The sequence below is a fragment of the Amphiprion ocellaris genome, chromosome 3 (assembly GCF_022539595.1).
Source record: "Amphiprion ocellaris isolate individual 3 ecotype Okinawa chromosome 3, ASM2253959v1, whole genome shotgun sequence".
NCBI lineage: Eukaryota > Metazoa > Chordata > Actinopteri > Pomacentridae > Amphiprion > Amphiprion ocellaris.
The window spans coordinates 18721404-18743037 of record NC_072768.1 but is presented as its reverse complement, the minus strand read 5'-3'; the positions used below and the strand labels follow the sequence as shown (position 1 = coordinate 18743037).

Here is a 21634-nt window from a genome sequence, read left to right as displayed (position 1 = left end):
CAGGTGTAAGATGGGATTTGGCTGGGGTCCAGGTCCAAATCCTGCAGTGTTGTCCACCAACATATTCTCCTGGCTTGGGATGAGTTGTGGCGAGAAGACTGAGCACTCATTAGGCATTTATTGTGGAGGGATGCTAAGCCACCAAACAATCATCTGTAACTCACTGCCTTGGTTGTGGATGAGAACAGCTTCCATTGCAGTCTTATTCGCATCTGGTAGACCAAAAGCTGCTGTGAATGTATCAAGTGATTCATACATGTTAGTCTAAGGGATTAGGTGCTTGCCAGAAAGGCAAGAGGCTGAGAGAGAGGGGTCAAAGTCAAGTCTAGTCAAGGTGCTGTTACTTATATAGCACATTCAAATCAACAAACACTGAGCCAAAGCGTTTTGCAGTAGAAGATTAAGAATAACAGCAGTGGGTCCTCAGATTAAAAGTAAATCTTAGTAGCAAGAATGGCTTAACAGCTGAAAAGGTATTCACGCCCCCCCAAGTATGAATCCCAAGGGTTTAAGTGATACCTTGACTTTTACTCCAATACCATCACGACGGTCACATTTGTGTTGTTAATGAAACACGTAAACAATTCTTTAATGGGTTGCCATGAAATATAAAACACATGCTCATATCTTCGTTAGGATGAAATGTAATCATTTGGCAAATGTAAGCATCTAAAATGTTAAAGTAACTTAGCCAGTGTGATAAAAATGATACCTTCTAATCCTTAGCATATTAGCATTGTTTTTGCGAGCATGTTGGCACTTGCATGGTAGAGCTGCTGGTGAAGCTATACACTCTTCAGTTAATGGATCGGATGACATGTTTTATTTAACAAAAGGTTTTGATCACATGCAGTGCATTAACTCTTGAAAGTGGAAATTGTAGGTGAACAACAAGTTACTTGTAAAAACAACAACAACAAAAGGGTAAAGGAATGTAGTGTCCCCGTCACAAGCTTTTTGCCTCAAACATTCACTTGTAGTCTAGGATCAACTGATTAGATATGGATCATCTGATGTCAAAGCCTACACTGACCTCGCGGCTGACTCATTCTTGTGAATGGAATATACTCAGAGCGCCTGGAGGGAATTTCATTATATCTGGCACAAGCATTCACTTGGACTCAAATATGAAATTATTAAAATTTGGTGGTCACATTTTTTTCATAGAAGAGACTGATGAAGTGATGGCAGTCTCTATCCAAATAGTAAAAAGTAAGCTTCACTGATTTTACAATGTTGTCCAGAAACATTAATATTCAACAGCATGAATTAATAAATGAAAAAAGAGATTGTAGGCATATTTCAAATTTGGTCTGATCATGAATCGTTGATATTAATCTTGGATGTCCACTATAAAGCTATTGTGATTGCAGAAAAATCTTCTGTGCTGCTGACATCAGGATGTGTGAAGAATCCATGTTTTACAATCTGTAGCTTCTTTATAGCAACATTCATATTTAAAACATTTTCTGCAGTGAAGTTTATAATTTTGTGTTTTATCAGAATCAGGTTAAACGGCCAACATATAAACTCTGGAATCTCCAGTTTTTGTTTCTCTCGTTGAAATTAAAACAGTTCAAAGTCTTCACTACATGTATTATATGTCTCGACAGATATAGATGTAAACTGTAACTTGACTGGCTTTTGGGGGAATACAAGGCGGCAATTCAAATCTAATCCAGGTTAGTTAGAATGCATTAAGTGTGTCTTTTTATAGACTAGACCTAGCAACGCCAGCAAACATAATTAATTATCAAAGTTGGAGATGAAATGCCTTGTCTGATTTAGAGCCACAACTTGACCAATTAAACAATGCAAGTCCACTGGGAAGGAAAGAATGTGCCTTGGCTCAGGATGCCTGGGAGCTTGATGATGAGACGCTGCTTGTCATGGCTTGCCTACATTATCACACCACAAGACACTACACAACAAGATATGAACATCTTAACAAGCCAATCAGACTATTATTCACATCAATAATGTCTTCAAGTAAAATATAGACACTTTCCATTTAGATCTTGTGTTTTATCTGCTCACAATGAACTCTTAAGTACAAACCTTACAAAGTTCTCTTCCAAACAATAAGATACAGTACTTACCAATGGATTACACTGCAGATGGACTTACAGTATTTCTACTCATTTTCTATTAATTTTATGTAAAATGTCAGACTAAGGAGCAGATGGAGACTTTATTTTATTGCTTTCTCTGTGTCACTAGGCTCCAAACCACTCACACTTTAGTGTTTAGAATACAATAATACCTTATTAATCCTTTACAGGAAATTACTTGTAACAGAAGCATGTTAACACACAGACAACCTGCAAACCCGACAGAACACCAACACACAATAGACATCAGTATGACCGTATAAATAGTGTATAAGTTAGAAAAATTATAAAAGATAAAACAGAAGCACACCATTTAACTCATAAGTTTAAAAAAAAATTTAATTATTGTGAATTGAAAAGCCTGATTGCAGCTAGTAGGAAGGACTTCCTGCTGCGCTCAGACCTGCACTGAGGGAAGATGAGTCTGCGGCTGAAGGTGATTTGCTGGAACACCTCCAGATTGAGTAGTGGGTGAGGAACATTGTTCATAATAGAGTTCAGTTTCCTGAGCATTCTCACCCCAGCCGCCAGTTTAATAGAGGTTTCAAGAACATGATAGGTCATCTTTAGTGTAGAGATTAGGTTTTGCTCCAGAAGTAGCTGAAAGTAGAGATCTGTGATGTACTGTAGTAGAACACATGTGACATTAAAAAAATTCAAAATATATAAAAAGCTGGCAAAAAAATATGATTGAAACAATAGTATATAACTACTATACAATGCAGGCCTAATCCTTGCATTTAATTTCAAAGACACTTTTACAGTTTACCTGGTCCAAAGTCAAAATCAATTTATATATCCATTAGACAAATATCAACCCTTAAATATGATCTTTCCTTAAACATATAAGTAAATAAAACATTTTCTGATTTATTAGGTCATTTCCAAAGATACAAGTTAACATCTGTAATCTGGTGTCAACATATTATTTTACTTTTAGACACAAACCTATCATTTATCAATCAATATCTATATGGACTTACAAAAAAACGTTGAAGTGTAAGTCACGTAGGAAACTGGACCTGCCAAATAATAAAAGAGGAGATTTAAATCAATGTTATTTTCTATATTAGAAGTACATTCAAATGGAGACTTAGCTACAAAATCAATATTACAATGCACTTTAGACAAAAATGTAATGCAAAGACAGTTGAAATACAATAACATTAAACAAATCACATAGCATGCCTGCATGTATAGTAATGTCAGATAGTTTTTCTGAGAGATATGTTTGTTTTTTCCCAGTAAACAGTATTTTAGGTGTGTTGGTCACCTAGATGTAAACAAGTGCTTCTATGGGGATTGAAATGGTGCTGGGTATAAATTAATTTAAAATTACTTTACATGAAAACAACAAGGTATAAAAGTGGCATTTGAGAATAGATTTGGCCAACATAGCTCTATGTGGAGAACACACCAGGCATAATTATAAAGCCAGTAGCTCCGACATACTCAGCACATCTCATGCTTTGCCTATAATTTGCCAATTATGACAGAAGCAAAACAAAATGAAAGCTGATCAGTTTCAGGACTTAAATGTAAGCACTTCCCACCTATGGTTTGTATCCGTTCCTCAAAAAATAATTACCAGATCACTGTGTTACAAAAAACAACCATATCTCTATGTGATCAATTACATGAAACGTTGCAATTCCTCATCTGACCACACGATGTCACTGTTGATACTAAAATGATAAAAAGATAGACCTAGCTTGCCGGCATCTCTACTTTACTGCAAGTCAGTAGTTAGCATATTACATTTTCTGTAAGAAACTCAGACTTTCAGAAAATATTCAAATTAAATTTTAAAGAAAATGATAGAAATGGCCACCTCAGAGTTAAAGTGCTCTGGACGCTCCTACCGGCCGTTGATGAGGTCACACTGGGCCCGCCTCCAGCCTCCGAGGTGGTCCTCTCACCCGCGCACAGACTTCTGGGAAACCGAGTCCACGCTCTAAATAATTCAAGCCCCCATTCCCTTCTCCTACACTGCTAACAAGATGCCGGCCGTACATCACAAACTGCTCCTGGAGGACGCTTTACAGGACAGTCCTCAGGTAGGCCTGTATGTGTTTTGTCCCGTCTGGAGACACAACTGTCTAATTAAAGACGTTACGTGCGCTGAAGTTAGCTTGCTAGCCCAGACAGTATCCTATTCCCGATGTAGGCTGTTTCCACTGGTCGATGACAGCTCTCAATTGACACATTGTGATGGGAATGTAATCCTCTGTCAGCTGTGGCTGCGCCTCCCAGCTGTAAACAGTGTTTTAGTTTATGCAGCGTGTCATTATTATCTGCGTTTGAGTGTCTTTGTTGTGTTTGCAAAGCTACTGGCCGTCACAGGGCTTCCCTCCCAGTGTCACAGGCGATTTTCAGGTGTACACAAACAGGAATTAGCCACAACCATGTAGCTCAACCACAATCAGCCGTTCTGCAACCATTTTATTTTCCACTGTCGTATGTAGTTCGATTTTGGGCTGAACCCTGTTCTGGAGCCGAACTGGGCCTGATTCACAAAATGTGGGAGGGGTTTCCATTATCAGACTCCCCAGGAATTAGTCAATAGCCTGCAACAGGGCAGTGTCACTTTGAAATATGCATATGCTTGATGCTTACAGGTTTTACATGCAGTGTCAAAGTTGGTCACCAAGTCCTATGTGTCGTGCATGAATATTAGTCATGGTGATGTTAAGTCCAGGATAGTTTTTGCTGTTATCTGATGCAGCCTGTTTGCTGCTGTCTGTTGCATCAGTCCTCCTCCTAACAGGGCTGACCTCTTTGATGGTTCTGCTTGAGTGCAATCCATGCTGGAGGGCATGGATTTCTTTATTTATGTTTTTGTCCTTCAAAATGCAATTTCTCTTAATGAGAAACAGGCCTGGCATCTTTTGAGTAAAATGTAAACTCAGCCAAGGTTGATGATATTCCTGATGATTAGTTTTTGGTGTAAAATGGCTCTCAGTCCTTCTGTGGCTGAAAGCCAACTGGAGTCAATTGTAAACAGACTTTACCCGATGGGTGTGTTCCTCTTTGCTGGATCTGCCCTGCCTTGCTGCACCTGTTTATGGAAACAAACTTCACCCAGACAGGATTTTCTCAGTTTGCATAGTCAGCCTGCAGTAAAATCATGATGCCTTTAGTTTCACTTCAAAGCTGCTCCTCAGTATGCCTATGCCTACTGCAGCTTCCCTCATTTCTTCCACTCGGTGACTTGTGTCCTCTTTCATCTTCCAGCAATGTCCTTGTTCTGATGACAAGTTCCATCCAAAGTGTTGTTCAACAAAATGAATAAGGAACATTTGACATAACAAGTACAACGTGCAGACTTGAATATGGGCTGAACAGTTAATCAGTTTTAAATTGTAATTTGTCATATTGAAACAATGCAATTAGCAAATTGCCGAAGCTGTAAATTAGGATATAAATAATGCTGTGTGTCTGGCCCAGAGTTTAAACTGTCGTGTCAGTGGTTTTACAATTTCACTCAGTCTTCCTGGTGTGATGGTCACACTTTTCATGTGGTCTCGTGATAATGCTTTTCAAAGTTAGTATTGAGGTGAAGCTTGACTATCTGTTAGAAAAATTGTAATCAGATGTTTTAGTCCTAATTGCTCAGGCTCACCCTGAATTGTCTGAATGTAATACACACATCTGATTGGTAATCACTCAAACACCAGTATTTATGATTAGTTCCAATGATGATTTCCACTGTTGATCAATCAGCAGGTTATATTAGATTATCTGTTTTTCTTTGAACTTTTGCAAAGGTAAGAAGACTGTTAAAAACACTCATTACATTTCTCCAGTACCCAAAATGCTGCCTTGAAATTGCTTGCTTTTACTAACCAGATGTTCAAGTTACTTATTCATATGACAAATGAAAGCAGTAGATCCTCACGTTTGAGAATCCAAGACTGTTTGTACATTTTTGCTTGAAGAGGTATTGTGATCCGTTCTCAGAATTATTCGGTTTTGTCACTCAGTTAGTAGCCTAATTATTTGAGGTGTAGTTCCAAATGTGCATCTAAAGAGTGCGTGTGAATGTTTTGTCCCACAGACTCGCTCTTTGCTCAGCGTGTTTGAGGAAGATGCGGGGATGCTTACTGACTACACCAACCAGCTGCTACAATCGATGCAGCGGGTGTTTGGAGCTCAGGTACTAAACAAAACACAAACAAACACGCACATTCACTTTCTGCTCTCTTCCCTGTGTGCCACTGTGAAACACACAAACATATTCTCACACAGAATAAGCTGAGGAGGAGGATTTATTTTACTTTTTTTGTATCTGAACAGGAGTCCTAATTTCATTTGCATGACTGAAGTTGTTTCAGTGTTGAGCAGTTGCATCACTGAACAGCAGCAGTGTGTTGTTTGGAATTGAAAATATATGCGAAACTTTACATGGACAGTTGGTCTCTTATAAGAAATAGGTGGGAAACTTTTGTGTAAAGAAGTTCATTTTTGACCTTCGTGTAACAAAATCATCAGTAGTGCAGCTGGTACACTGAAAATCCTTTTTTTCCCACCCAAAATGGTGTCAAATCGCACCTCAAACATTTTAGTGAATTTCTTCAATAAGCCTAGTGTGCAGATAATGTTTAACAGAGCATCGTGCATTCACTGTTCTGCTGCAAGTACACACAATTTATATTAACATGGCTTGGCAAGTTTTTTAGTTTCTTGCTACATTTGGTATTTATTTGACCCGTCATCTTGTGCTTTTTCAAGAGAATTTTCATTTGCACCTTGAGTCACCTGTTATCCCTTTGCTTCCTTTTATCCCTTTATGATATGCAAGGACTCAAGAGCGAATAACACATGTAGAAGCTAGCGACAAATCCCTTGTAATCCAGTCTGTTAATATTTCTTCTTCCTTCTATCTGTTCCACCACAGAGTGAGATGGGATTGGCCACAGAGCAACTCTCACGGCAACTTCTGGAGTATGAGAAGAAAGTAAGTGGACGGTTAATGTGACTTAATCCCACCAGAGTTCTCTTAGTGTGTGTGGGTAAAATAGAGAGTAACTCTGCTAATGTTATGTTACAATTTAATGTATGATTGCATTAAAAGATAACATTTCTCTGAGTACTTTCTAGGATGATCTGTAGAGACTCCCCTGTTAATGTTCATGTTTTCACCTGAACTTTTGTTTGCATGTGTTATTTTTGTATGTGGATTGCTTTGCATGAAAAAAAAGCTCAAAGAAGAGGTGCTTCTCTGTTGTTAATCTGTCAAGGAGTGTCATTTTATGTAGCCAACAAGAAGTAAAAAAATAGACTAGTTACACGTTGCAGGTCTACTAAACCATGCAGAAAAAAAAAGATATGTGCATCAGCTGACTTTGTTGGAACACATCCTGGATTGCAGCGTCAATGTTGGATAGAAGAAAAATCTGCAATGACCTACAACTGCTGCACTTTCTTTGAGCTCCCTTAAATGAGGGTTTAAACTCTGAGGTCTGGGAACATTAGCATATTTGGCGTTATTCCATGAACGTGGCATGCTGCAAATCCTGGCAGAACAGGGCTTGTTTTAACTTCTTACCCATTCGTATAGGCTACTTCTATGCCACATTATGCAGTTTCATGGCTTAAACTTGCCTTCATCCCTTTTTTTTTTACCTGTCCAGAATTTTGCCCTTGGAAAAGGTGATGAAGAGGTAATCACCACGCTGCAGAACTTTGCCAAAACCGTGGGGGAGGTAAGGCCTGTGCTTTCAGTTTATTTGTTGTTTTCTTTTAAGTGCGTGTTTCCGCATGGTGTGTGTGCGTGCACAGCAGAGGAGAGAGATGATAAAGTACCGCAGAGTCAGTAGTTCTAGTGGTTCTTTATCACGTTACAAAGGATAGCGCACCTGTGCTCCCCTAGAGCGCTGGAGAAAATGACCTCAATGAAAAGACCTGAGGACTATCATCCCCGTAAGAGTGGAGTTGATTGTCTAAGAGGGGATTGGTGAGGTGGATATGATGTGTATCGCACCGGATGGATGACTGTAGGGAAGCAGCAGCAGGTGGATGGATAGGTAGATGAAGGAGGGTTGTGCAGCGTCACGTATGGAAACAAAACAGATGGGCCTGTCGCTCTCAGCCACGGGGGTCCATGACGCTGCCCAGTCAGCACTCAGGACACACACACATGCTTAGAGGACACAGGCTGATTGTTTTCTTGACCTTTTACCTCATCGTGCACAGAGGAGAGCTCATTTCACAGGGAGAATTAGTCCTACTACTGCACCTAATCTCCTGAACTTTGGCACTTGCTAAATCATTCAGATTCAACTGGATGTCAGCTCGTTAGATGCTGGTGTGTGGCTTGTCGATAAGGACAAGGAATAATAGCAGGATTTTCTCGTTTGTGCGATATGCGGCCCTGTTTCCAATATCAGAGTTTGTTTTATTATTCCCTTCACGAAATGCGCTCTTCCACAGCATGGGTTTATTATGATGTAGGGGAGGCATTGTCTGCAGTTATGCCGCAATTTCACTGAAAATGTTATTTTCTGTCTTGCTGGCAGGAAACGTTACAGTCAATATTAGAATAAACTGAAATCCCTCAAGATGCTTGGCATGGGTTCATCTTCTGTCTGAGTCCTTGTGCAGCGCTTGATATGTGTAATGTGTTTTGTATGGTCCAGCTGAACTCGCTCCACTCTGAGTTAGCCAACCAGATGGCTGACAGCATGGTTTTCCCCTTGATCCAGTTCCGAGAGAAAGACCTCACAGGTAGCCACACAGACAGATAATATATTTTGTTGTCATAATCATTTTCATCATATCTAAAGAGAGTCTTGTCAGTAAACATACTTTGAATGCTGAAGTAAAGAGTTTAAACATGGAAAGAAATACAGAAGCAGTAGTATATGTTTCAGGATCTGTTCTAGACATTGTAACAAAATTTGCTCATTGTGTAATTTTGCAGAAATAAGCACACTGAAGGAAATATTTGGCATCGCCACTGATGGTAAGTAAACAGATAACCAGTTTCAGAGAAGATTACATGCAGTACTAACTGTCTGATACTAATGTCCTGCCTCTTGTGCTGTGCAGAGCATGAGGCAGCTATGGTCAAGTACAGCCGGTTGCCAAAGAAGAAGGAGAATGAGAAGGTAGAGTAACTGCAAAGTGCTTTCTCAGCTGCACTGATGGAGCTTTTTTTCCCTCATTGATCACACGCTGTAAAAAGCCTTACAGTGCAGTAATATTGTTGTTAATGCTGTGGGAGTGTTTTTTAAGCATTTGAAATACAAATATATTAAATTAAATAATCTTGTGCTGCCAGGCTTCGCTGCAGTAGCACAGCTATACCAACAATGTGCATTAGAATGACAGCATAGATGAGATTCATTTGCTGTTTGGTGTCTATTGAACATGTCGGCATGTCTTCTGGGACGTACAAGATTATTCAGCTTTGCTGCTTATTTGTATGTGTGTGTGAGGAGAACAAGTGTTTGCATATGTATGAGGTGTTTGCAGACCTGGATGGTGAGTTGATGCAGGAGATGTTTGTATATATATATAATTTATTTGCGTGTGTGACCCTTTCCTGTCTGGACAGCTGAAGGCAGACTTGGTGAAGGAGGTGGCATACACCAGAAGGAAGCAGCACCAGGCCTCCCTGCAGTATTACTGCGCCCTCAACGCCCTGCAGTATCGCAAGAGAGTAGCTATGCTTGAGCCTATGCTGGGCTACACTCAGGCACAGGTACTAAGCAATGAGTAACCTATAAACTGGGCGAGACCTCATCATCATATCAGTATTCTAAAATAAGAAGCAATTTCCTCATTGGAACTGGGTTTGGGTGGCGGCTTTTTATCTTTGAGTGTAAAACACTTTGTGCTACATTTTCTTGTATGAAAAATGGTATAGAAATAAAGCTGTTATTATTACTATTATTTCACAAAGGACAGTTATTATTGTGTAATATGTTCACCAAGACTAAAGTCCTGAGATTGTAAACATCTGTCAAGAGTTGCAATTACAAGTTCATAATTTGAATTGTTGCTCAAAAGAAAATGAATCAGCATTTACCTTTATGATTGGATTATGTTTTATGTAGAATTTTTAAAGAATAATACTAAACAGTCTCCTGTCCCACGTTCTCAAATGTTAGGAGGTGATACTTTTTGCTTTTAGATATTAAAGCAAACAGAAAATATTTGGGTTTTGGATTGTTGGTCACATAAACTAGCTACTATATTATCACTGTTGTCAGTCCAAAATGTGTTTCACTATTTTCTGACATTTTACCTATAAAATGATTATTTGACAAAAATAAAGTGGAGAGGATATGAATAGCTGTGACCAGCTACAGAAATCAAATATCATGTAAGCAACTGACTGTTACCTCTTTTCTTTCAGACCAGCTTCTTCAAGAAAGGCATTGAGCTGGTGTCAAAGAAGATGGACAGTTTTCTCTCCTCTGTGTCCAACATGACACAAAGGTAAAGAGAATCTGAATAACATTAGTTTTCATGTGATGAACCACAACTTTGTAATAAACCTAAAAAGAAGTAATTCTACTGTGGTGATCCTAAATGTATTGCTTTTTCACAATATTCCATATTTTTGTTTTGCCTTTTTGTGATTTTACACAACAGAGCCTGGTTATTTAAAGTTTTCTGAAACTCCTTTATTTAGCTACTTTGGGCAATTTATTTTCTGAAAGTCAGCTTCAGTTAATTTTGCCTGTGCTAAAACATTTTTCTGTCTAGCATCCAGGCCCAGCTGGACTCCGAGGCGGAGGGCATGCGTGTGTCCCAGAGGGAGCTTCTGTCAGTGGAAGACACCGTCTATATGCCAGATAAGGACTGTGAGCCTGTCAATCGCACGCTCATCCAGAAGGCTGGCTACCTCAACATTAGAAAGTAAGACTAATTACACCCATTATGGCCCTATCTGAAATCCAAGGTTACCTGCTACTTATGCAGCGTGTCTGCCAGACTGTATATTAAAGGGTGTCTTGGTGAAAAATGATCTGAACAGCCGAGAAACGGGTTTTGAATCATTTCAGATTTTATCCAGAAATAAAATGTGATGCAATACATGGTGGAACTTGGACACAGATTTTGAATGTCTAAACAGCCGAATACAACAGAAAAAGGATTTTGCTTCTCTTGCCAAAGTTGCGCGAAAGAAGCATGAACACAGTAAACAATAAGTCTGTCACAGCAGACAAGGTGGGTCAGGTAACATGTTGACAGTGTGCACTGTCAGCTTATTGTAGAGTAGATGTATGAGAGGGGAAACTCCTTTAATGGCTTCAGGGGATAAAACTGCAGCGTAGCTCCCATTGTGATTTAGTAAAATGTCAGAGCTGTCAAACTCTGTCTCTCCCTCATATACATCCAAGGTCTTTGACAAATGTCTGTGACACCAGAGAAAAGGTTTCCTCAGAATGCCATTCTGTTTAATGACACACACTGCCAGCAGCCTCAAATGCTTGTCAAATGGAGCTGAAGCCAGAGAACATTTGCTTTTTGAAATGGTTTCTCAATATTCAGTGTCTGAGTCACGCAGGGCAGCGGGAGCCCTACACTCCAATATTTATCAAAGACATTTTATTTGTGAATATTTGGTGAACAGAACGTACGAGAAGAAGGCTGGCAGATGAGCAATTCAAATGAGTCACACACACGTAGCTCACTTTTGAAAGGAAGTGACTCAGAGTTAGATTGCATTGTAGCTTATTTATGTTTGCTCATAGAACATTTATAGTCAAAACATATTTACGACCAAAACAAGCCTGGAACTCAAACACCAAAACGGAAAAGCGATAGACGACAAATCCGGCAGAAAATATTTTTGGTTGAAAAGTTAAGAAAAATAAGTAAGTAATGTGGTGAATCAGTTTTTATACAACACAAGCATTATTTGGTCAGGTTCTTTAACAATACACTGCGTTACATTTGCATAAGCCAAATAATGACTTTTGTAAACACAAGCTGAATGTAATATTTCTTTCTTTTTTTGTGGACCAAACCAGATAAATTTCAGGCTTATTAATTACCCTTTGTAAGTGCTGCTTTAAGAGATAAGTAAAGACTGCTTTAATTAATTTCATTATTAATTAGTCAACTGAGTAAGCGTGAAGCTGATTGACGGTTTGAGAGTATTCTTCTCTCTGTGGAATTTACATAAATGTGCTTCCTAATAATGTGCTCAGCGAGAGGTGATGCAGGTAGGGGCTGAAAACTTCCAAATCTGTGAAAATGTGAAATATATGTGAGTTATAATTAGTAGCTGGTCAGTCACAACATCTTCTTCTGTGGACACATTGAGGTAAATCATCCTGCAGAAAGTAAACTAGTTCCGAAATGATTGTATGTATTTGATTCATCTTTCAAGATTTGTGCAAGTGCAGCCATACTTACTACTATAGTGGTACCAGTTTTTGCACCTGTTTCAAAAGACCACATCAGCTCTTGTCTTGTGCTGCTTGCATATGCAGTACTTACTCAGTTGTACTAAGCTCTAAGCTGTTGTCTGCTTTGCAGATGCTCACATATTTAGATTTTTGCAGATGCCTCAAGACTTTATATATATGCGTGTGTACACTAATGTTCAAAAGTTTGGGGTCACTTAGAATTGTCCTTATTTTTGAAAGAAGAACATTAAACAGTTTTTTTCAGTGTCAGTAACATTATATTAATCAGAAATTCAGTCTAGACATTGTTAATGTGGTAAATGAATATTCTAGCTGTAAACGGCTGAATGGAATATCTCCATAGGGGTACAGAGGAACATTTCCAGCAACCATAACTCCTGTGTTCTAATGCTACATTGTGTTAACTAATGGTGTTAAAAGGCTAATTGATGATTAGAAAACCCTTGTGCAATTTATGTTAGCACATGAATGTAAGTGTGAGTTTTCATGGAAAACATGAAATTGTCTGGGAGACCCCAGACTTTTGAACAGTAGTATATATATTAATGTAGTAACTAGGGTTTCATTTCAAATTGAATATACTGAAGCACAGAAGCCTGGAGCACAAAAACTGTGTAAATGTCCAAATACTTACAGCTTGAATGGTATATTTATGGCCTTGATCCACATAATTTTTCTCTTCTCCTCCAGTAAAACAGGCCTGGTGACCACAGCCTGGGACCGACTTTACTTCTTCACCCAGGGAGGGAACCTAATGTGCCAGCCGCGAGGGGCCGTTGCGGGGGGCATGGTGCTGGACCTGGACAACAGCTCCGTCATGGCTGTGGAGTGTGAGGACAGACGCTACTGTTTTCAGATAACTTCCCCCTCAGGAAAAACGTATGTGCACTTTCATCCATTTCTAACAGTGAGACTAATACACAAACATTGTATTTAATTGAATTCCCTCTGTTGTTATACATGCCCCCAGGTCAATGATTCTACAAGCTGAGAGCAAAAAGGAGTATGAAGAAGTAAGTGTGTGAGAGGCAGTTAAAACAGCCGTGTTTGATCTGCTTTATTGCTTTTCATCTACATCACAAAGATATCTGCTGCTGCAAGTGTCTGCCATAGAACAATGGAGGAGCTGTCAAGACTCATTTGTGTGGTTTTAATATTTGGTTTTGTGCTTGGACACATCTGACTGGCCTGTCACAGCTGGTATCAGTCAAATGATTTCAGGCTGCTCGTGCCGGAGCTAGAGGAAGTCCTAAAGTTGATGTCTGTGTTTCTTTCTCAGTGGATTTGCACTGTGAACAACATCTCCAGACAGATCTACCTGACTGACAACCCAGAGGTAAAGGCTTCTTCCACACCCACACAGATGCACACTAGACATCGACTAAACCAGACATCTAAGGACAAAACTCTAAGTTATTTACACCGTCTCACGTATTACCGTGAGTGGATTAGTCAGACTTTATGAAAAAGTTCTGCTTGTTCTTCAGATGGAAGCAGATATAACTGTATACATAATTGCTCTCATTCTCTCACATTCTCAAAGACCTCAAAAAATCTGTTTTTGACCATAACTCAGGAGTGAATGCGAAAATTGCGACAACATTTTTACACAAATGTGTAATGGGATAAAATTGTCAATTTATGACATTTTATATCCATAAGAACAAAAGTCAAATTCACTGTGGCTTCTTAATGTTCTGCAATAGCACATTTTTGGCCTGTATTTAATGGCATACCTCAGAAACAGAGGGAGAGGTAGCCATAAACAATATATTGATGAACATTATTCTGTTAGTTCCCCCAAATCCTGCACTTAATATACACACGGGCCCAGAAATAGTGAGATGGACTAAAACCAGGAAACCTTTAGCAGTTTTTGAGTGACTGATGCTGCCGCTTTTGGTACACAGAGCAAACATGAGGTTGAGATACTGTAGAGATTTGGTGGGTTATATTTATGGAATATTTATAGGCTTGAGCATTTCTGAATGACCTAAATCACCTGCTGATAAAGATGTGCTGCATTATCTCCATTTCTTAAAAACAGGCTGTGGCCATCCGACTAAACCAAACCGCCATCCAAGCAGTCACCCCCATCACCAGCTTTGAGAAGAGACAAGAAGGCTCGCCCAACCCTGACAGGTCAGGCCTGTTCCTGGTGTTAAAGTTCATTCACCACAGCATGCTAGTAGTCTACTGAAGTTTATAATTAAATACTTTTATCATATTAAGTCATTTCCACTGCTGACCAATATTGTATGTGATATGTTTTTGGCATTATTTTGCCTCATTCCCTTAGTCTTAATTGTGAAATACTAGTTGTTTAAATGCTACTGCAGTGCTGTGAACAATACAGCTGAAGTCATTTTGTGTCAGGATGGAAGGAAGAACAACATATTCCCTAAAGCTAAATCATCATCAGCAGCTGTAAATGTGTGTAGATTTAGCTGCAGGCAATGTAAAATAATTTATCATTTAGCCTGAGAGCTCGTTTCCTGACTTTGGAGGTACCCTCAGTGGCCTGTCACTCACTATTGTTAATACATGTGTGTTGGACATGAATGTTTTACTCAGATGAAGCTTTGCGTGAGTGTAGTTGTCTCTGTAGGAGTCTCACTTTTCTGTATCACTGGCTTATGTTTGGCTAACTGGTAAAATACATTCCAATCAGCGTGCTACTACTTTTCAAGACCATCTTAAAACAATTCCAGTGTAAGTGATTGGAGACCAAATATACACTCTAACGTTCAGCCAAGCCATTAAGTACTTGCCAGTTTCAGTCTGTCTTTTTTGATACCAAATTCACTCTTGAGGATTGTAGATTCTGGTCCTCATCACTCACGTTGGGGTTGAAAATGAGCCTTTTAACTGCTAGCCAGGATCACTGTTTGAAGTTTTGTTTTTAAGACATACATATTTGAAAAAATGGAAATCTTTCCACTATTGAGCTGTGTTTTTTGGGGGGATTTAATTGTTTTATTTCTCAAAACATACCTTCTTCTGTGTTTCTAATTCCTGAAGAGCAAAGCCAGGAGGTGTACACACTACTGGTTCTCAGAAAAGTGGTGCTGCTCCGGAGCCAGAGGACCTGATAGCCCCCGGGACGCCAATTCAGTTTGACATCATGCTGCCTGCCTCGGAGTTTCAGGACCAGAACAGAGCCGGGGGGAGGTGAGGGTACAACTGAGGCAGGAAGTTTGTGTGGGTGCTTGTTGATGTATTTTCAAGAGACAGACAGACGATGTACTGATGGCTGATGATGCTAATTTCCGAAACGTTGGCCTCATTGTGGTTATTATATAATTTCCAGGAAGCGGAATGCTTCTTAACAGCTCATCGCAGGGGTTTAATTGTTTTTTTGCTGGTGTGTTTGTGTTCCCATCCTGACAGACGCACAAATCCATTTGGAGAGACGGAGGATGACTGTTCAACAGAGAGCGACGGTAACCGTTTTCCTGTTCCAAATGCCTCTTAATGGTCCATTTTGTCTCCAGCACTTTCCAACTTCAATCGAAGCTCTTTTGTGTCTGTGGACCTTGAGTTTGCTCTCCTGGATGGATGTTATTGTGTGCTTTTCTTTTGTTTGTTTGTTTACCGTCCTTGTGCCTTTATGCCGCTGACATGTTTGTGTGTGGATGATGTTTATATGTTTCTGCAGATTCCCTCCTGCAGCAGGTCTTCGCTGTACGCTTCCTGGGCTCCATGGCGGTTCGCTGTGGCAACAATCAGGAGGTGATCTACGAGGCCATGAGGCAGGTGCTGGCTGCCCGAGCCATCCACAACATCTTTAGGACCACAGAGTCCCACCTCATGGTGACCAGCAGTAGCATCAGGTAGAATTTATCATGTTTTTTATGATATTTTACATAAATGTCAATTCAGAGGACAGACAAAGACATCTCATTTAGACATTTCCTGTCAATATAGATAGAAAATACTGAAACAAATGCTTCAATTAGTGTTTTCTAGCATGAATGCTGATGTTCAGTAATGGTGGCACATTGTTTTACTGGGCTCTTGACAGTAGTGCAGGTGTAAAATAAGTTACATTTGATAGTCTTGTGACAAAAAGGGGGAAAAAATGATAATGTCGCAATGCTGTTTGCAATTTCTCAGGTATTTTTTGGTCCTTTTGCCTGGGAGAAAACAGTTACGACAACAAATATGATATTTGTACGATCTTCCAATTGTTTAAACACTAACATTCTCACAATCTATCTGCTAACTGTTAGTAAGTCTGTAAGTCTCATATGTCCCCAGAGTGTGTTTTCCAATCGTCCTGAATTCCTTTACCCCACCACATGAAAACATGTCTTACAGCTGAATCTGTTTTATTTACAGACTTCACCTAAATTCTGTGTCCTTGTGCACAAGAAATGGTATTGTCAAAGCTTGGCTTGTAACATCCAAGTTGTCTGAGTGCATGTTTGCATGACTCTGTGTGTGTGTGTGTATGTGTGTGTGTGTGTGTGTGGGTGTGTGTCTTAAGCTGAATAAGACTCTTAAAAAAAGAACAACTGTTCTGGGGCTTGTCCTTGCTCTAAAAGTTGGCGAGCAGTGCTGGAGATCACTATCTGAAGTGACTACAAAGGGAAAAGACCTTGAAGCAAGAACCTTCTGAAGCCTCATCAAAGCATCTGCAGCAAAGAACTCATTTTGTGATGGGGTGGGATGTCGAGGTGCTGTGTAACCCATGATTGATTTTCACATATGCAAGAAATGTCACCTTGTGGAAGCGATATCCTCAAACAAAATGTTGAGACACAGCCACTCAAACACAAAGGAGAAGTCACTTTGTCTGTGATTGTCCCAGAAACAAAAAGTTTCAATTTTGTCTTTTGAACAGGTTGATTGACCCACAGACTCAAGTTACGAGATTAAGTGTAAGTATCGCAAAAGGTCACGGTGTCTGTAGTTTGACTCCTGACACACTTAAAAAACATTTCTTTCCTCAACATCCTTTATGTCTCAGTTCCAGCTTGGAGAAGTGTGTCAGTTTGCAGCGCACCAAGAGAACGGGAGGCTGATGGGATTTGTAGTTGAAGGCAGAGACTGGAGTGACGGAGACGAGGAGGGAGAGCCTTCGTTTAGCGCATTCGTCTTTGAAAGCAACACAGAAGGCGAAAAGGTTGATGCAACAACATCACCAACTAATATTTTGTCAAAGAGGGTCAACATGTTAAGAGATGAACAGCGTGAAAGTTCACCTGTATCTTTTTGTCTTCCTTCACAGATATGTTACACCATAAACTTGGCGAAGGACATTACAGAAGCCAAGAAGGTAACGCCATTAAAACAATGAAAAGAGTATTTACATGAGGTGTTGTGATTTACAAGATTATTTTTAAAGTTAGAAACAAAAGGAAAAAGTGTAACACAAAGAAATGAATGGCCGACTTTTTTAGTGACAAAGTGATCTCTTGCAGTAATTCTTCTCCATATGACTGAAACCTTTTCTGTCAATTGCTGTAATATTATGTCAATGTTGCTTCTTTATATGAAGTTTTGTTACATTATTTTGTTACATTTTGGTTTCACAACACTAAATCACAGTAGTTTTTAGTGACAACAACAGAAAAGGTTCTAATTTTGAGATGTTAACCAAGATAAGTAGGAACACACCCACTGGAGGGAACACTTTACCTTCCCTAGCACTAATTGCATAATGGTGACAAAGCAGGTATGATCAGAATTTATTGCTACAGCTTGAGGAATTTACACACAAACTAATTCAAATTCTTATTCAGCTGGGACTCAACAGTCTGTTTTTCATTTTTACAAGGACCCAGAGGCCCTGGCCCAGCTAATGAAGAACATGCCTTTGACCAACGATGGCAAGTTCCTGCTCCTGGAGCCCGAGACCGGCGACACAACCGACGGAGCAGGACAAGAAGATCTGGAGTCTGAGGCCTAGGTCCATTTATGACCAAAAAAGAAACGCAAAAATAGGACCACAGTCTCACTTTTGCCCAGGAGGGAAGAGTTTCCCTGGATGAAGACCCCTAGCCCTAACTCTGGTACTGTAACACCGATATTAGACAGTGTAGTTCACTTCCACTGCCCCTGTGTTACTACTATTCCATCTCTTTTGCTGTGCTAAAAGCATAAGACGTTGACAGTGGGTTGGCTGGCACTTCATTAGATATGCTTTTCCATGCTCACACTTGTAGCATGGGTCTTTGGATTTGGAGTTTTGTCATTGTTTTTACACCACTGTAGGTGGCACGCACATCAAAAGGGACATTACATTGGTACTGGTTGTGTTTCATTGTTTTCTAATATCCCCAACCATCTAACAGAAGGCGGTGAATCATTCGCTTCAGTTTAGGTTTACATTTATTTTAGGTTTACATAGTTTGAAGTGTTTGTGTTTGGAGAGTTTAAACCTTTACTTTGTTTGACTTGTACGTACGGCTCATATGCAACTACTTTGGTGTTTATTTCTTGATTATTCATGTACAAAAAAAGTTAATTGCACTTCCAAGGTTTATATCTGTTTTAATAATAACCGCTGATGTGTACAGAATGCACAAATGGAGAAATTTGAAGGATTTTAACACAATGAAGGACTTAAAACGTAGTTTAAGACGATGTCGGGTTCTTTTTCCAGAGCAGTTACTGGAGAGTGTACTAATATTCTTATCCTGGAGGATCATTTGTGTCTTAAAGCAGTGAACACAGTTAGTCTGAGTGTTCTCTCTGCACTCCGGCCACTATCTCGGCATCCTGGCTATCTTTAGCATTCCTTCTAAACTGAATTACTGTTATGCTTGACATTATTCTCTATCAACTGTACAAAACAAGTCTTGAAATTATCTGTATGTCAGGTCCTCATTGAGCCGCCCAAAACCTACTTCGCGCTCCTTCTCTTAAAAGCCTTTGTAAATATGATCTCCGAGTGTCTATTCAATGTTTAATCAGAGTCAATATGCTAGGTCTGCTGCGGTGCATGGTTAAATAATGCCGTTCTCTCTTGTTCCCTTTGCAGAAGATTAAAGCCTCTACTCTTGAGCACTGAGCTGTAATACTAAAAAAAAAAAAAACAACTAAAATATCACAGTAACGCATGAAGGCAGACCACAGTTGGGGTATCATGCACTCATGGAAAAGCAATTTTGCTCCTCGCTCATACATATGAATCCTAATCCAAGCAATGGGAAAATGATCTGTGAAATTCTTCCTTCCGTCTGCATCGCAGTGCAGGTTTGTTCCGTTTCTACCCATTTGAGTTGCAACACTAATCTCAATGGACAGTGGAAGCCCATGTATTGTGTCAGTGTGACATGTTTTGTACAGAGGAGGTCAAAGAAACTGACTTGACGTTGAGCGTTACATTGTGTTGACCAGTGCGTTGGCTTGTTAGCTTGCTTTTTCTTACTCTACATCAGTATGTCAGAGGCAGAAACACGTTAAAATGAGGACAAAGTGCGGCTATTTCACTGAGGACTGCCTGTCCTACTGCTGTGGGATTGCTTGTGACACCACATATGATTATTAAAAGGAATAGCTCATTTTTGGGGAAATGCACCTCTTTACTTTCTTACAGGAAGTCAGAAAAGCTAACTAAAGCTTACTACCAACAAGGAAGTATAAAAACACCACCTCACTGTTAAACACAGGTTAATGACAGATTAAAGCTGCGCTTGATTCAGCTCAGAAGTCTGAAAATTTCCAAGCTGAACTTGTGAACTCTGAGCTGGAAATGTTCCATACGTTAACGATGTCAAATGCAGACGATCAACATGGCTGACAGCAAGAAATTCAGCTTTCTATGGCAGGCAGCAGCACATGAATGTTTGTCAGTTGAGTCTCATTGGATACATTGAATAAATGACAGTTTGTCACACACATTTTACATCAGTTTAGTAAGAATATTACACGCAACAGCCTTACAAGTACCGTTACATGTTCCACACAGGCTAAGTAATGTTGACTTATCAGGGATGCTGCCATCTGACTGATGTCAGAGCATCCACTTTATGAAATTGGCCCAAGCTTCCCACGCAGAGCTCTCACCTCAGAAGCCTTTCCATCATACTTTTTCCGCAAATTAGGTTGGAGATTTTTGGTTCTGAGTTGTTTGCAACAGAGTATTATCTCATAAATACGAGATAATTTATGCATACCTAAATTAAAGTGTGTTGCACCACACACATTTCTTACAGAGGGCTAATTAGCAGCTAAATATTGACACTAGACACAAATGCTGCGTAAAGGATGGCATGCTTGGAGCAACTACAGTAGCTAATTGAAAACTGTCAGCATTTTCACATAATATGTGACAGACTAGAGGTGTGGGTATTTATGGCAGTTATTGATGCAGTTATGAATACATAATGAGGATCATCTGTCAGCTGACCTAAGAACGTTGTTGAAGTGCCAAGTCTGCAAGGCATAAAGAAGTCAGAGACGTATTCAAACTCACTAGAGCACCAGGAGAGTGACTCTCGCACTGCGACGCCAACTGTAATCCGTGCAACATGTCAGACGCTGCTGTATTAAAATGGCAGGTTTCCCAGATGTGACTGTGCCCCCAGCAGCCACCAGAATAAACATGTAAAACTAACTTCACTGACATTCTGCCAGAGAGTAAATACGTGCATTTCCCTAAATGTCAAACTTTCTGTTGATGCTGTATAGAAAATTTTATTCATCCTATATCCTCCCTCCTCAGGTGATGAGTGACTTCAATCACACCATTAATAAAACTACAGTAATGCGTACAAATGTGCTTAGTGCATCGGTCTACAGAAGGTTTTTTTCCTAGTTGGGTAATGTACACAGGCCTGTGTTTTGTCTGACTGATGGTTCAGTTGGTGAGAAGATTTGATTCAAGTTCACAGTTAAACTAAATCCTCTTACTGTATGTGGACTGCTGCAGCCCATTACACATTACAGCTGTGCTGCATAGTCTTGATATATTTTTGCTTTATAAGTAATGCAGCGTCAGGAAAAATCTGGGTACTCATGGTGTCGAAAATGCATTTCCATAATATAGCAAGGACTGCATTTTCTCTTTCTCCCTCGTTTCTTTTTGCAAATGGCAGAAGTTGCCAGAATTCGCTACCCACAAGGCTTTGCACTTAATTTGTCCTAGTTTTCTAAAACCAATGTTAACATGCAATCTTTAATAAA

The 21634-nt window shown here is 39.7% G+C and overlaps 1 protein-coding gene across 1 annotated transcript; it reads left to right on the top strand.

The window, feature by feature from the left end:
• The first annotated feature begins 4023 nt into the window (after positions 1-4023).
• appl2 (adaptor protein, phosphotyrosine interaction, PH domain and leucine zipper containing 2) lies at positions 4024-19551 on the top strand. Its single transcript, XM_023278569.3, has 21 exons — positions 4024-4168; positions 6169-6267; positions 7009-7068; positions 7745-7816; positions 8750-8837; positions 9034-9075; positions 9162-9220; positions 9670-9816; positions 10474-10556; positions 10827-10979; positions 13190-13378; positions 13470-13512; positions 13779-13835; positions 14547-14641; positions 15521-15670; positions 15890-15942; positions 16158-16332; positions 17346-17382; positions 17472-17627; positions 17733-17780; positions 18282-19551. Exons 1-21 carry the CDS (start codon positions 4112-4114, stop codon positions 18411-18413), a joined length of 1995 nt encoding a protein of 664 aa, XP_023134337.1. The 5' UTR covers positions 4024-4111; the 3' UTR covers positions 18414-19551.
• Positions 19552-21634: the final 2083 nt, after the last annotated feature.

Excerpts from the sequence above, each read along its gene's own strand:
- appl2 (XM_023278569.3), top strand. The coding sequence starts at position 4,112 with ATGCCGGCCGTACATCACAAACTGCTCCTGGAGGACGCTTTACAGGAC. Across the intron at positions 6,268-7,008 it reads AGCGGGTGTTTGGAGCTCAG|AGTGAGATGGGATTGGCCAC; the intron begins GTACTAAACAAA and ends GTTCCACCACAG. Across the intron at positions 13,513-13,778 it reads GCAAAAAGGAGTATGAAGAA|TGGATTTGCACTGTGAACAA; the intron begins GTAAGTGTGTGA and ends TTTCTTTCTCAG.